This window comes from Lolium rigidum, chromosome 4 (genome assembly GCF_022539505.1).
Source record: "Lolium rigidum isolate FL_2022 chromosome 4, APGP_CSIRO_Lrig_0.1, whole genome shotgun sequence".
Lineage (NCBI taxonomy): Eukaryota > Viridiplantae > Streptophyta > Magnoliopsida > Poales > Poaceae > Lolium > Lolium rigidum.
Genome location: NC_061511.1, coordinates 59046437 through 59058894, shown reverse-complemented (window position 1 = coordinate 59058894; position 12458 = coordinate 59046437). Strand labels below are relative to the sequence as shown.

General features: G+C 51.6%; 1 protein-coding gene across 1 annotated transcript; it reads right to left on the bottom strand.

Moving 5' to 3' along the window:
• Positions 1–3544: 3544 nt before the first annotated feature.
• LOC124649342 (jasmonate-induced oxygenase 1-like) lies at positions 3545–12150 on the bottom strand. The gene is made up of 3 exons (XM_047188992.1): positions 11622–12150; positions 11208–11544; positions 3545–4009 (listed from the first exon to the last, which is right to left on the bottom strand). The coding sequence occupies exons 1-3, from the start codon at positions 12113–12115 to the stop codon at positions 3752–3754; spliced, it is 1089 nt and encodes a 362-aa protein (XP_047044948.1). The 5' UTR covers positions 12116–12150; the 3' UTR covers positions 3545–3751.
• Positions 12151–12458: the final 308 nt, after the last annotated feature.

Below are 12458 nucleotides of genomic sequence, written 5' to 3'. Positions count from 1 at the left end.
GAAAACCACGATGCGAAGAACCACGATACGGAAAACCTTCCCGAGCCGCCGCCATCGCGAAGCCAAGATGCGGGGGACAGGAGTCTCGTTCCGGCACCCTGCCGGAGCGGGGAAGTGCCCCGGAAGGCTTCTCCATCGACACCGCTGCCATCTCCACCGCCATCTTCATCACCGCTGCTGCTCCCATGAGGAGGGAGTAGTTCTCCATCGAGGCTCGGGGGCTGTGCCGGTAGCTATGTGGTTCATCTCTCTCCTATGTGCTTCAATACAATAATCTCATGAGCTGCCTTACATGATTGAGATTCATATGATGATGCTTGTAATCTAGATGTCATTATGCTAGTCAAGTGAGTTTTACTTATGTGATCTCCGGAGACTCCTTGTCCCACGTGTGTAAAGGTGACGAGTGTGTGCACCGTGTGGGTCTCTTAGGCCATATTTCACAGAATACTTACTCAATGTTGAATGGCATAGTGAGGTGCTTATTTATATCTCTTTAAGATTGCAACATGTTTTGTATCACAATTTATCTATGTGCTACTCTAGTGATTTGTTATTAAAGTAGTTTATTCCTCCTGCATGTGTGCAAAGGTGACAGTGCGTGCACCGTGTTAGTACTTGGTTTATGCTATGATCATGATCTCTTGTAGATTGCGAAGTTAACTATTGCTATGATAATATTGATGTGATCTATTCCTCCTACATATGCATGAAGGTGACGAGTGTGCATGCTATGCTAGTACTTGGTTTAGTCTGTTGATCTATCTTACACTAAAGGTTACTAAAATATGAGCATTATTGTGGAGCTTGTTAACTCCGGCATTGAGGGTTCGTGTAATCCTACGCAATGTGTTCATCATCCAACAAAAGTGTAGAGTATGCATTTATACGTTACTGTTATGTGATCAATGTTGAGAGTGTCCACTAGTGAAAGTGTAATCCCTAGGCCTTGTTCCTAAATACTTGCTACTATTTGCTTGTTTACTTGTTTTCTTGCGTTACTATCTGCTGCGTTACTACTTGTTTGTTTACTTGTCCTGGGCAAAGCAACTGTTACGGTGCCGTTGCTACTACTTATTCATACCACACTGTATTTCACTATCTCTTCGCCGAACTAGTGCACCTATTAGGTGTGTTGGGGACACAAGAGACTTCTTGCTTTGTGGTTGCAGGGTTGCATGAGAGGGATATCTTTGACCTCTTCCTCCCTGAGATCGATAAACCTTGGGGTATCCACTTAAGGGAAACTTGCTGCTGTTCTACAAACCTCTGCTCTTGGAGGCCCAACACTGTCTACAAGAATAGAAGCTCCCGTAGACATCACCTGTCTCGCATATGGGCATAGTGCTAGAATATGATCTACGTTGTCCTCCTCTTGCAGACATGTGTAGCACGTATCAGGCCGCTCCTGGAGCCCATGTCTTGCCCTCCTATCTGAAGTCCACAACCTATACTTCAGAGCCAGCCATGCGAACATTTTGCACTTCATGGGGGCGAATGACCCCCACACCGGCTCACTCATACTCCATCGGATGCTTCCAAGACAGAGCATCTTGTACGTGCCCTTCACCATGTAGGTCCCCGATTCCACACCTTTCCAGGAGATGTGCTCAGGTCTCGTGCCATCCCTCTCCACATTTTCCACTGCCTCCCACAAGTTCAGGCATTGCATCCAAAGCTCAGCGGTTATCTCCCCTTGTATTTCATCTATCCATCCGTCCCCCTGTAACGCCTCCGCCACTAGGCGAGTATTCTTCCTCTTGGTGGAACCAATGGCGAAAACCTCCGGCGCCAACTCCGTTGTATATCCGCTAATCCATCTATCCCTCCAAAAAAAGGTCAAACGCCCGTCTCCCACTGTAAATTTTGCAAGGCTCTAGAACACTCCTGTATCTTCAAGATCATTTAGCCTAGGTAGGCCTTGCCATGGCCTCTCCGGATCTGTGCGTCTAAGACAAAGCCACCTCACTCTAAGGGCGAGGCCCTGCAATCTAAGGTCCTGGACTCCCAATCCGCCGAACTTCTTTGGCTTGCAAATGCTCTTCCATGTCACCAAACATTGTCCACCCTGGACTTCCTCTTTCCCGACCCAGAAGAAAGCCCTCATCCGTTTGTTTATCTCCTACAACATCCAAACTGGGGCCTCCGCAACCACCATTTGATGCACCGCTCTTGCCGCCACTACTGAGTTAATCAGAACGAGCCTCCCCTCTCTACTCACAAGCCACCTCTGCCATGCCGGCACACTTTTAGTGACCTGATGAAGTAGCGGCTGCAACTCCGCCTTAGTGAGGGGCCGGAGTGCCAGCTGAAGCCCCAAGTATCGGATCGGAAAAGCCGCCAACTCACATGCCAAGATCCTAGCCGTCCTCTCCTCCTCATCATGTGTTGCACGTATCAACGTGGCAGTGGTCTTTCTAAAGTTCACATGCAGTCCTGAAGCTTCTCCAAACAAGCTCAAGATGTGTTTCACTGCCCACAAATCCCTACATTCCGGTTTGAGGAACAGAACCACATCATCTACATAAACCGAGATCCTCTGTATGGGTGAGATGGAGGCCAAGTCCCCAAATAAACCCTCCTCAACCGCCTGCATAACCATCACTGTCAAGGCCTCCATGGCCGCCACGAAGAGCATGGGTATATGTGGTCTCCTTGTCACAAACCTCGGCCATGATATATGTGGTCTCCCGGCACTCCATTGACCATCACCTTCGTGTTGGCCGTATATAGCAGCAACGCTACCCACTTCAAGTACGTCTCTCCAAATCCCATTCTCCTCAGCACCTCAAAGAGGAAACTTCAGGATATAGAGTCAAAAGCACGCGTAATGTCAAGTTTTAGAAGCACTCCGGTGTGCCTTCTCATGTTAATCTTCGCCACTTGCCTAACGAGCACAAAGTTATCATGGAAACTCCGGCGCATAATGAACGCGGATTGGTTCATACTCACAAGCTCTCGATCTCCTTCATTCACCTCTAACAATGGCATTAGGCTGGCCACTCCGTCCTTAGTTAGTGTAGGATGATGACGGTGGGTGCTATCCCACACCGCAAGGCCTTGGCCTCCCCCACCTTGCTCGCTTTGTGGGTGATTCGGTACAAGCGGAAGAGACAATCTTTTCATAATAAGTACACACCGCCTTTTGTGTTTATAAATAAAATGAAGGAAGAAACCCGCTTCTGAGTTAGCGTGGATGCTAAATGTTTGAGCGAAATGATGCTAGAAGAGTAGGTTTTTGTAATATCCACTTTGGTTTTTTTGTCGAACTTCTCCCTTAATTAATAGATTGGGGTTAATCCTTTTTAGCCTACTACCTAAATTTAGACAAACTTGCCATATTTTTTTTTAGATGGAGAGACCGTATAATAAAAGAATGAGCTGTAAGTTTAAGAAAACAACTTGCCAAAGAACGCATCCTTTGCAATTTGCATTCTCTCGTTAGATGGTTTTCTTTCTCATGCAGCAAAATCACCAGATTGTTAGGCATTTTTTGGCGACAAATAGCAGATAACTAGTTAACTGGGCATGGAGCTGAAGATCATGCCATGAATTAGTGATGCATTTCCATGACGACACCATGCGTTAAGCATGATCTCTCTTCTTGAACTAGTTGGTACAACATCTCATTCTCATCTCCTCAACTGAACCGAGCCCTAAATTATTCACTTTTATTTCTACTAGGTAGACCAAGAGAACTTGAGATGATCCTTAAACATTTTATTATGGATCATCATCTTATTATGGATCATCATCTGTCTCCGTCCGCCTTGAGCGACTCCACCTGGCTCTTCCCGCGGGGCCCCTTCCTCCGGATATAGAGCCTGTACTCGTCGAAGGTCATAGGCTTGTACAACGAAGGCCTCTCCGGCGGGGAGACGAGCTCCGCCATGGGCGCCAGCGGCAGGTCGCTCCTGGGGTTGTAGAATGTCGCGATCGACAGCCGCTCGTCGCCGGCGTTGGCCATCACGCGGTGCTCCACGCTCCGGTACGTCGCGTTCGTCAGCACCTGTGTATTCAGCACAATAGCTTTGTTAGCTCCGAAAGCAGTGGACACGTGGTCTCCTGTTTTCGAATAATAATTCTCAACAATAGTAAAAATAGCCTAGAAAGTAATAAATCACATACATATATAGATACTTGAACCACCTACGAAGTACATAAATTAGCACGAGTCAAAGGCGCACCGCCGTACTCGCACCTCCATCATCTAAGTCAGACAAGAGTTGTAATAGTAGAGATTGTTGTAGTATTTAGACGAGAATTCGTCGTGCTGAGATCTTAAAAGACCCGCACACGAGAGCAACAACAATTGGCAATGATTACAACTGTAGATTGGAAGAGACTTGCCTAAAACCACGTCAACGAACACGAAAAACCGACCGAATCTCAGAAGATCATATGGACACACGATTTCTCGCACCCTCCGTCGACATTACGTGCACCATTGGGCGATGATTGGGGGGGGGAGGAGGGGGGCTTAGGGAATCTCCAGCGGCGCGACGCAAACGGACGCTGAGCGACCGTTTGTGTCTGCCGTGACCGGAAATGCGTCTGGCACCACTTCCAGCGGGGCGACGCAAAGTGACCGGGCCGTCCGCGGAGACGCAAACCTGGCCCAAATATGCGCCAGGTTTGCGTCTCGGCGGACGCTGCGCGGACGCGCAAAGTGTCCGCTCGGTCCTCGCGCGGGCCCGCCCGGCGGCGGCACAAGCTGTTTCGTCTTATGCGGTATTACTTACGGGCGGCGCGCTGCAGCCTTTGCAGGGGCCGCGTTAATGGCGTGCCTCGGCTTCCGCGGGCGTGCGCAGCTAGTAGGCGTTGCACTAGCAGGCCATTGAAGGCGAGATAGCGTCAGAGCCTCTTAAAGGGACGCTGTCGGCGCCCATTTCCCCGACCAAAACCATTGCCAAAGTCCCACAGTATCCACCACACCGACGCCATGGGGAAGAAATGTTGGCTGTTCCGGAAGACGAAGAACGACCAGGAGGCTAGCGGCTCGTGTTCCGACAAGAAGGCACGGGTCAGCCGGTACGTCCGCGTTGACCTCGCGCGGCAGCTATGGGAGGAAAACCGGCCGGTACCATGGCCGGACGCGAACTTTCCGGGAGGGGGCTGGTACCTGAACTCGTGGCGCGTGCCGGTCCCCCCGTGCCGCGCGAGGGCCGAGAGCGGCGGGACGAGGTGCGCCGCCACCGAGCGATCTTGCCGCTGGATCTGCGGGAGGATCCGGCGTACGCGCTAAACTCCTACAACTGGATTTCCTTCGGGACGTGGGAGTTCGACGCGCGGCGCCGCGCTGCCTACCTCGCCGACGTAGACTACTTCGAGCGCGAGATCGCCGCCGAAGAAGAAGAGAACGACCACGAGGATGCGGACCAGGACGGTGACGAGGACGAGGACGGCGACGTGACCATGCCGCGGTACGACCACGACGATGGCGGACCGGCGTGGGATCCGGAGACCCAGCCGCCGGACATTTCAGAGGAGGAGGCCATTGCCATGGCACTGGCCAATAGCAAGCAGGACGAGCTCAACGAGCTCGCTTTGTGGGACGGGCTCGCAATCCAGCTCCGCGAGTCAGCGCTCGCGCAGGGGAGGCCGGCGACTCCTCCGGCCACGCCGACGCGTTCCAACGTCCGCGCTCCGCCTCGCTGCTCCCGGCGTGGGATCCCCGGCCACGGCCTCCCGCCCGTGCGGCGGTACCTCCTCCACCGCCGGCGTACGAGCTTCCATGGCCGACGCCGCGGCTCGATTGATCTCGTCGGCCGACGACGACCGATGAGCGGCGCGTATTTTAGCACGCCTTTCTGGCTTTTTAATGTCCTTTTTATCATGTAAATTATGGCGTATGAATGAAAAAAAATTATGCGTCGTGCCGCTGGAGCCACCCCGACGCAAACGGACGCCCGGACGGTTTCGACCATTTGGCCCGACGCAAACGGACATGACGTGTCTGTTTGGACGTCCGAAATGCGTCGCGCCGCTGGAGATGCCTTTATTCTAACTTTAGGATGTAGTTATCGCGTTACCATATCAAAGAAGACACTAAAAAGAACCTATACATCGAACAAGAAACATCTCACCCATGAGAGACGTCCGCTAAATTTCGAAGACCCAGGACGAAACGGACCAGTAAAAGAAAGGAATTTAGGTTTTCACTATCACCTTTCTCAACAGGTGGTCCCGTGACAAGTTATAGACTGTGCCGTGCGAGCGTACAAAGGAACATGAAACTGCGTCCTTGTTTGAGCTACTAGCTGATTTTTGGACGAACCAGCGGGCACGCGACAAACGTGCAGTTTCCTCGGTAACGGAAATGTACAGGGGGCAGTACATGGGCGGTGGCATCCGCACCAGCATAGCAGAATAGCGCAGGATCGGACAGTGAGGCTGGCTGGACCATAAGCTAGCTAGTGGCCACTGGCCAGTGATCAATGGTCAGATCTGTAGAGACAAAAAGACACGTGTATTCTCTTTTTACGATTTTACCGCGCCAGTTGGCAGGACAAAGGGTGGTGATTTTATTCCAAAATTTTGAAATTGCAAGCTTTGGAAATTCTGAAATCTTCCGAATGAGTTATACCAAATCCCCATTTCATCTACTCCGTTTAAAGAGTTCCGAGAAACCATGTATGATGGTCTTGTTGGAATTCATCTCCGGTTATAACAAACCGAGAGAAAACAATGTGTGGCCCACCACCATTATCAGAGCTACAATGAAGGCCGCTCATTCCCCCCTCCCCTTCTCTCTCCTATCCACAGTAACTGAGAGCTCTCTCGAGGGCACCGGGCCGACCCAAGGCCGGTCTCGCTGGCGACGCCGGTAGAGATGGGCGGAAGGGAGGCGCCGGAGTATATAGCTTAGGTAGGTTTAGCGCGGTATGCCGGTAGGGGGCTTCTTGCCCGGTAGTTCGAGCGGAGGATGAGATCTTGCCACCTGGATCTTGGCTGCTGTAGGGTCTTTCTTGCTTCCTCTTCCTCTCCGGTGGTTGGAGGGGAGAGGGAAGCAGAGGACCGACGCTCCTTCCAATAAAAGCGAGGCGGTGTACCTCCTGCTGTAGAGCGGAAGCGGCGGGCGGAGTCTTTTCCTGGCCGGCCTTGGAGGCGAGGGGGAAAGCGCTTGCACGCCGGCGAACAACGCCGTGGAAGGGATCCTGGCTGGCCGTGGAGGTGAGGAAGAGCTCAGCCGCGTCATCACCACCGCGTCTGCCTGCTGGAGGTCTTATCCCTGCTGCTTCTGGTGTGGAGGTAGCACACCAAAGCTGATCCTCTCGGACGGCCATGGCGGCGAGGGAGAGGAAAGCGATGGTGTTGCTGCTTCCTTACACCGGTGGTGGTGTCTCAACTTCTCTAGAGCTGCAGGTGCTTCATCAACACCGCCGTTGGCGTGGTGTTCTTACTGGGAAGCTCATCAACTGGGGACCTGCGCCGGCATCATCGCCCTTCCCCTGAATCATTTGGCCGAAGGGCGGCCGTTCTCCAGGAGATCTTCCTCCACATGGAGGCTTTCCTACGGCTCGCCGTCGACAGATCTGGCCGTACGCACCCCAAGTGGCTTGTTCCCTGGCGGCGTGGAAGGCAGTCGATGATGGACATTGTTCTTCGGTGCCAACCAAGGACCTGATCGCGTTTTCAGTTTATGCATTAGGGTCCTGTATGCAAAACCTAAGGGCTGGTCTGTTATTTCCTGTTCTCTCGAGGCCTTATCTGTAAACTGGTCTGTAACCATGTTGACTTAATGCATCTCTCGGTCCTTCAGGACCTTTCCTGTTAATTTTTTTATCGAAGCTACAGGGAATTATATGGGCGGGCCGGCTCAAAGGAAATGGCACTAGTTTGCTAAAACAGTGAGCTAGGTTATCAATTTGTAGGCTGTTGACTGTTGACCAAAAAATATGGGCGGGCCATGGCCATGTTTTGCCCCTATGTAGCTGTCAGTGCCCACATCTATCTCACGTATGCACAATGATCGAAAGTGTAAATCAGGACTTTGTTTTGGTCCCGTTTCTTTAGCACCACCACGTATATAAGAAACGGTTTTGGTACGTCTTTGTTAATTCATATTTTCTTAAGTCTAAGTCACTTATAAAAATGTGCTTTGAGTTGCACATTTCTGCTAAAAAAGTGTAATTGCATTTTTCAAATGTTGCGAATCGAACAGAGTTAGTCTTTCGAGTATAGTCGAGATTTTTTAAATCCCAGTCAACTGAATATAGACACACCTTATAAGAAATATCATCAGAACGTTCTTCGGGGTATGATGACTAGAGTGAACACAACCCCAGCTACCGATCTTAAGAAAGTGGTGCTAAAGAGAAGCGAAGACCATCCCCACCGCCGGCCACCAGGAGGGCTGTGCCGTTGGCCATGGGCTCCAACCTGCAGCTTGTCTTATCCGACCATTACCATGCCATCAGATAGCTCACGCCTCACGGTCATCACCATAGGCTGACATCTACTAATTCAGGTGGGTGTTCATTCTTACTCGACCTAGAGACGTGTTCTAACGATGAGATTAGGTTCTAATGTTGTTGTTTCCATAATCATGATTTTTTTGAGTGTTCCTAATCATGCATTAAATCCAACAGAGCCTAGATAGCTATAGCTAGAATCGTAGGGCTCAGATGGGTAACCAGAATGGTTGTACGAAGTGTCGCTGATTTGATCATGCGCGAGGTGTGGTGTGACCACGCTATATAGCACGTGCGCAATTAGACCGACCGTCCACAGGGCACGTACAGGGCGGGGTACCACCGCGGAAGCAGGAGGCAGGTCGCAGAAGCACGCGATTCCGTTGCATGCTGGAACAGATCAATGCGAGACGTACGTACATGGACCAGCCTAGAAAATATGGTCCACCCTGACCCCGGTCGGTCGGTCGGTCGGCCGGTCGATCCGGCTGTTCCCGTTTCTCAGAAAATAGGAAACTAAACAGTGTAAAGTTTGTGCAATTAATTAAATGAATGAAGACGAAAACAACACACACTAATAATAAGCAGGAAAAACTGCAGGGATCGGTGCAGTACGTACGTACGTACGTAACGCTGCTCACATCACGTTGTTGTATGCTTAATCAGGCATGTCATCCGGGTACCGTACGTCGCATGCATGCCATGCTGACTCCGCCTCGTGGCTGCGTGTACTCTTTTCCCTCTCGGAGCAATCAACCCATTCAATCGGCCCCGATCACAGAACGTATACGTTGTCGCGTCTGCTCTTTCCCTTTTTCATTAGTAACCGAAAATTTTATTGAGCGTACGTTACGATTCTAGCTAGCGCGGGTGACGCGACGTAGATGACGATCTGACGCGTCCTGTTTATCTACACCTAGCTAGATATGACGTTGTTATCGATCGATCGGAACGGCTATCTCCTGCTACGTACGTAGTCGCGCGCGTGTGTCCTTTCTACATCTACATACGTCTCTAGCTACATGTGTTTGCGCACGAAAAGCACGTGCAGCTTCATAGCTTTGCAACGCGACGTACGTACCTACGCAATAAGTTGCACTAGGGGAAAAATATGCGTCGCCGTGCAGCATTTCTTTGCCGTGTGTCCCCGCACGGCAAAGAAATCTTACTCGCTGCGCATGATAAAAACGCACTGGCAAAGACCCTGGTCGCGGAAAGATAGATACTAGCGCACGGCAAAGATACGACTCACTGGCAAAGATGGAAGAGGCCGCACGGCAAAGAAAGGTGCACGGCAATGGTCCAACACACCGCACGGCAAAGACTTGGTGCACGGCAAAGGCGTTGGGCATTGCCGCTGCCTCATCCTTTGCCGTGCACGCAGTCAGGTTGCACGGCAAAGCAGCCTTTGCCTAGTGTTTTTGAAAAACGCACGGCAAAGAAGCCTTTGCCTAGTGTAAGCGCACGGCAAAGATGTAGAAACTGGATTTTTTCTCATCTCAAAAGGCATGGCATGGTATAGTTATCAACAAACGAACACATAGCTCGTGGCAAGGTTGCACGCTTTCCCTACTCGTGTCCTAGGTTCGATTCCCGGACCAAATCGGCTTGGGGCCTTTTTTTAGATAAAACATGTTAGGCACATGGCAAAGAAGCGACCTTTGCCGTGCGGCGTCACACGGCAAAGCCTTTGCCGTGCAACGTTGGCGAGTCACACGGCAAAGAAGCCTTTGCCGTCGATAACATTGCCATGCGATCTTTGCCGTGCGGGGTCGCACGGCAAAGCCTTTGCCGTGCAAATAGGGCTCTTTGCCGTGCAAATAGTTGCACGGCAAAGCATGTTTTTCCCGTAGTGTTGGCCCCGGAAACGTATTAGCTAGCTACGTCCCCAATGACACGTACGTACCCCTAGCTGATCATGGAGATGATTTAATTATTTCCAATTCAACTGACTGCAATGGTTGATAAGGTTGTCTTATCTTAATTCTGCCACGTAAACATGATGTACAATAGGTTGTTTTTTAATCTTATCTTTAGTAATGAAAGATTCTAAATTTATGATGATAGAGATTGTGCTAAAAGATAATCTCTTAGCTAAGAAAAGGCAAAGTCTTTTTTCATCTTTCACTTTCCTCCACATCAGCATTTATCATACGTGACACTACTAAAAAATCACCATTATACATGCCCTAAGCTAGCTATATATGCATCTTTCTTATGACCAACCACCAGTTAAATTAGAGGTAATAAATTAATTTAGAAGGGAGGAGTAGGTGTGTCCATATTTCCGTTTCAGCACGAACGGCAGGATATATTCCGTTTCGGCACGACTTACAGGATATATATGGAGCTGAGTACGTATGATGATGGGAACAAATTAAAAGCACGTGCTGAAATGGACACATTGTACTCAACCTACTAGTGCGGTTTTCGTGACCTAGCTAGACTTGTGCACAGTAGCCATGTACTACCAGACGTGGACGCCAATATTTCTTTTCGCCGACTCAACAACACAAAAGCGGCATCGTACATTTAGCTCTCGTATATATCAGTTGATCGATCGGGGCAAATATATATCGTGCAGTGCATAGCTACCACGTACGCTCTAATGGCGACGTCCGAAAGCAAGGGCTCGTGGCAACCACACGAAACTAGACCGGTAAATCGCTCACAAACAAAATATTTTCCGTTGGGAAAATAAGAAAAGTACAAATGAAAAGGGCATGCAAGTGTGCAACATGCTGGTGCTGAACTGATAACTGATACGCATGTGTGCTGGTTTGGTTTTGTTACCTGGATCTGATCCCCGACGTTGACGATGAACGCGTCGGCGACGGGGTCGACGGTCACCCACTCGCCGCCGTGCCCGCGCACCTGGAGGCCCCGCACGCGCTCGTCGGCGAGGAGCACCGTCATGCCGCCGGGGTCCGAGTGCGACGACAGACCCAGCGTCAGCTCCGGCTGCGGGCACCGCGGGTAGTAGTTCACCCGCACGCACACCCCGGCGCCTTCCTCGCCGCCGAACTCCTCCTGCAGACGTCCTTCACCGACGCCCAGCCCGGACGACATCGCCGCCAGCAGCCGCCCACACAGCGCCGCCACCTCTCTCCCGTACTCCTCCGTCGCATCCCTGCCCAAAACACACCGGAGGTTTTAGTTACACTTGCACCGAATGGCATGACACTCTGCTTCGTGCGTAAATGTTACCGGAGATCGGGAGGGAGGACGGGCCACTTGTCGGCGGCGGAGAGCACGCTGGGCGGGCGGAGGTGGAGGAAGTAGTAGTCGCCCCAGTCCAGCACGGCGCCGCGCTCCACGCCCAGCCGGCTGCCGTACCCCTCGTACGTCGCCGGCGAGTTCGCGTGCCGCTGCTTCAGCTCCAGCGGGAGGCCGAAGAAGCCGCGCCACGCGGCGCGCGCGCGCCGGAGGAGGTCGAGCGGCACGCCGTGGTTCACCGCCTGGAAGAAGCCCCACTCGCGGCACGCCTCCGACACCACACGCCGCGCGTCGGGCGACGACAGGTCCACCACCGGTATCACGCCGTTGATGGACGACGCCAAGGTCGCGGACGAGGAGCAGTCGGACGGCGAAGGCCGGTCGTGCTCCGGCTTGACGTAGCGGTCCGGGATGGTGGCCACGCCGCTCTCCGACAAGGACTGCACCCGCACCACCGGCTCCGGCCACGCTGCGGAATCCTCCATGGCTGGTCTGGCTGGCTCCGGCCACAAGATCGATTGGTGCCTCAATGCCGCTTGGCGCTCTTCTACTGTTGATTTATATAGGAAGATCGATCGGCCTCTGCTCCGGCTAGCGGTTTGGCTGCTTGTCCCTCAGCGGCTGCGGCGAGCATTTATATTTCAGCTACTACAACTCATCTTTGGGCTGCAGCTGCGATCAATCAGTGCTTAGTTCCTTAATCCGCTCAGCACTATTTATGTACAAGGTTGAAAAAAGATTCAGATGCAACACCACACTTGTTTTATTCATCTAGCCATGATACTTATACAAGCGTAGAGTACACATGCACAAACGTGGGGTGAGGCA

Coding starts and splice junctions, on each gene's coding strand:
- LOC124649342 (XM_047188992.1), bottom strand. CDS start 12,115: ATGGAGGATTCCGCAGCGTGGCCGGAGCCGGTGGTGCGGGTGCAGTCC. Junction 11,545..11,621: donor GTCCTCCCTCCCGATCTCCG/GTAACATTTACG, acceptor TGTTTTGGGCAG/GGATGCGACGGAGGAGTACG. Junction 4,010..11,207: donor ACGTCGGGGATCAGATCCAG/GTAACAAAACCA, acceptor CTGAATACACAG/GTGCTGACGAACGCGACGTA.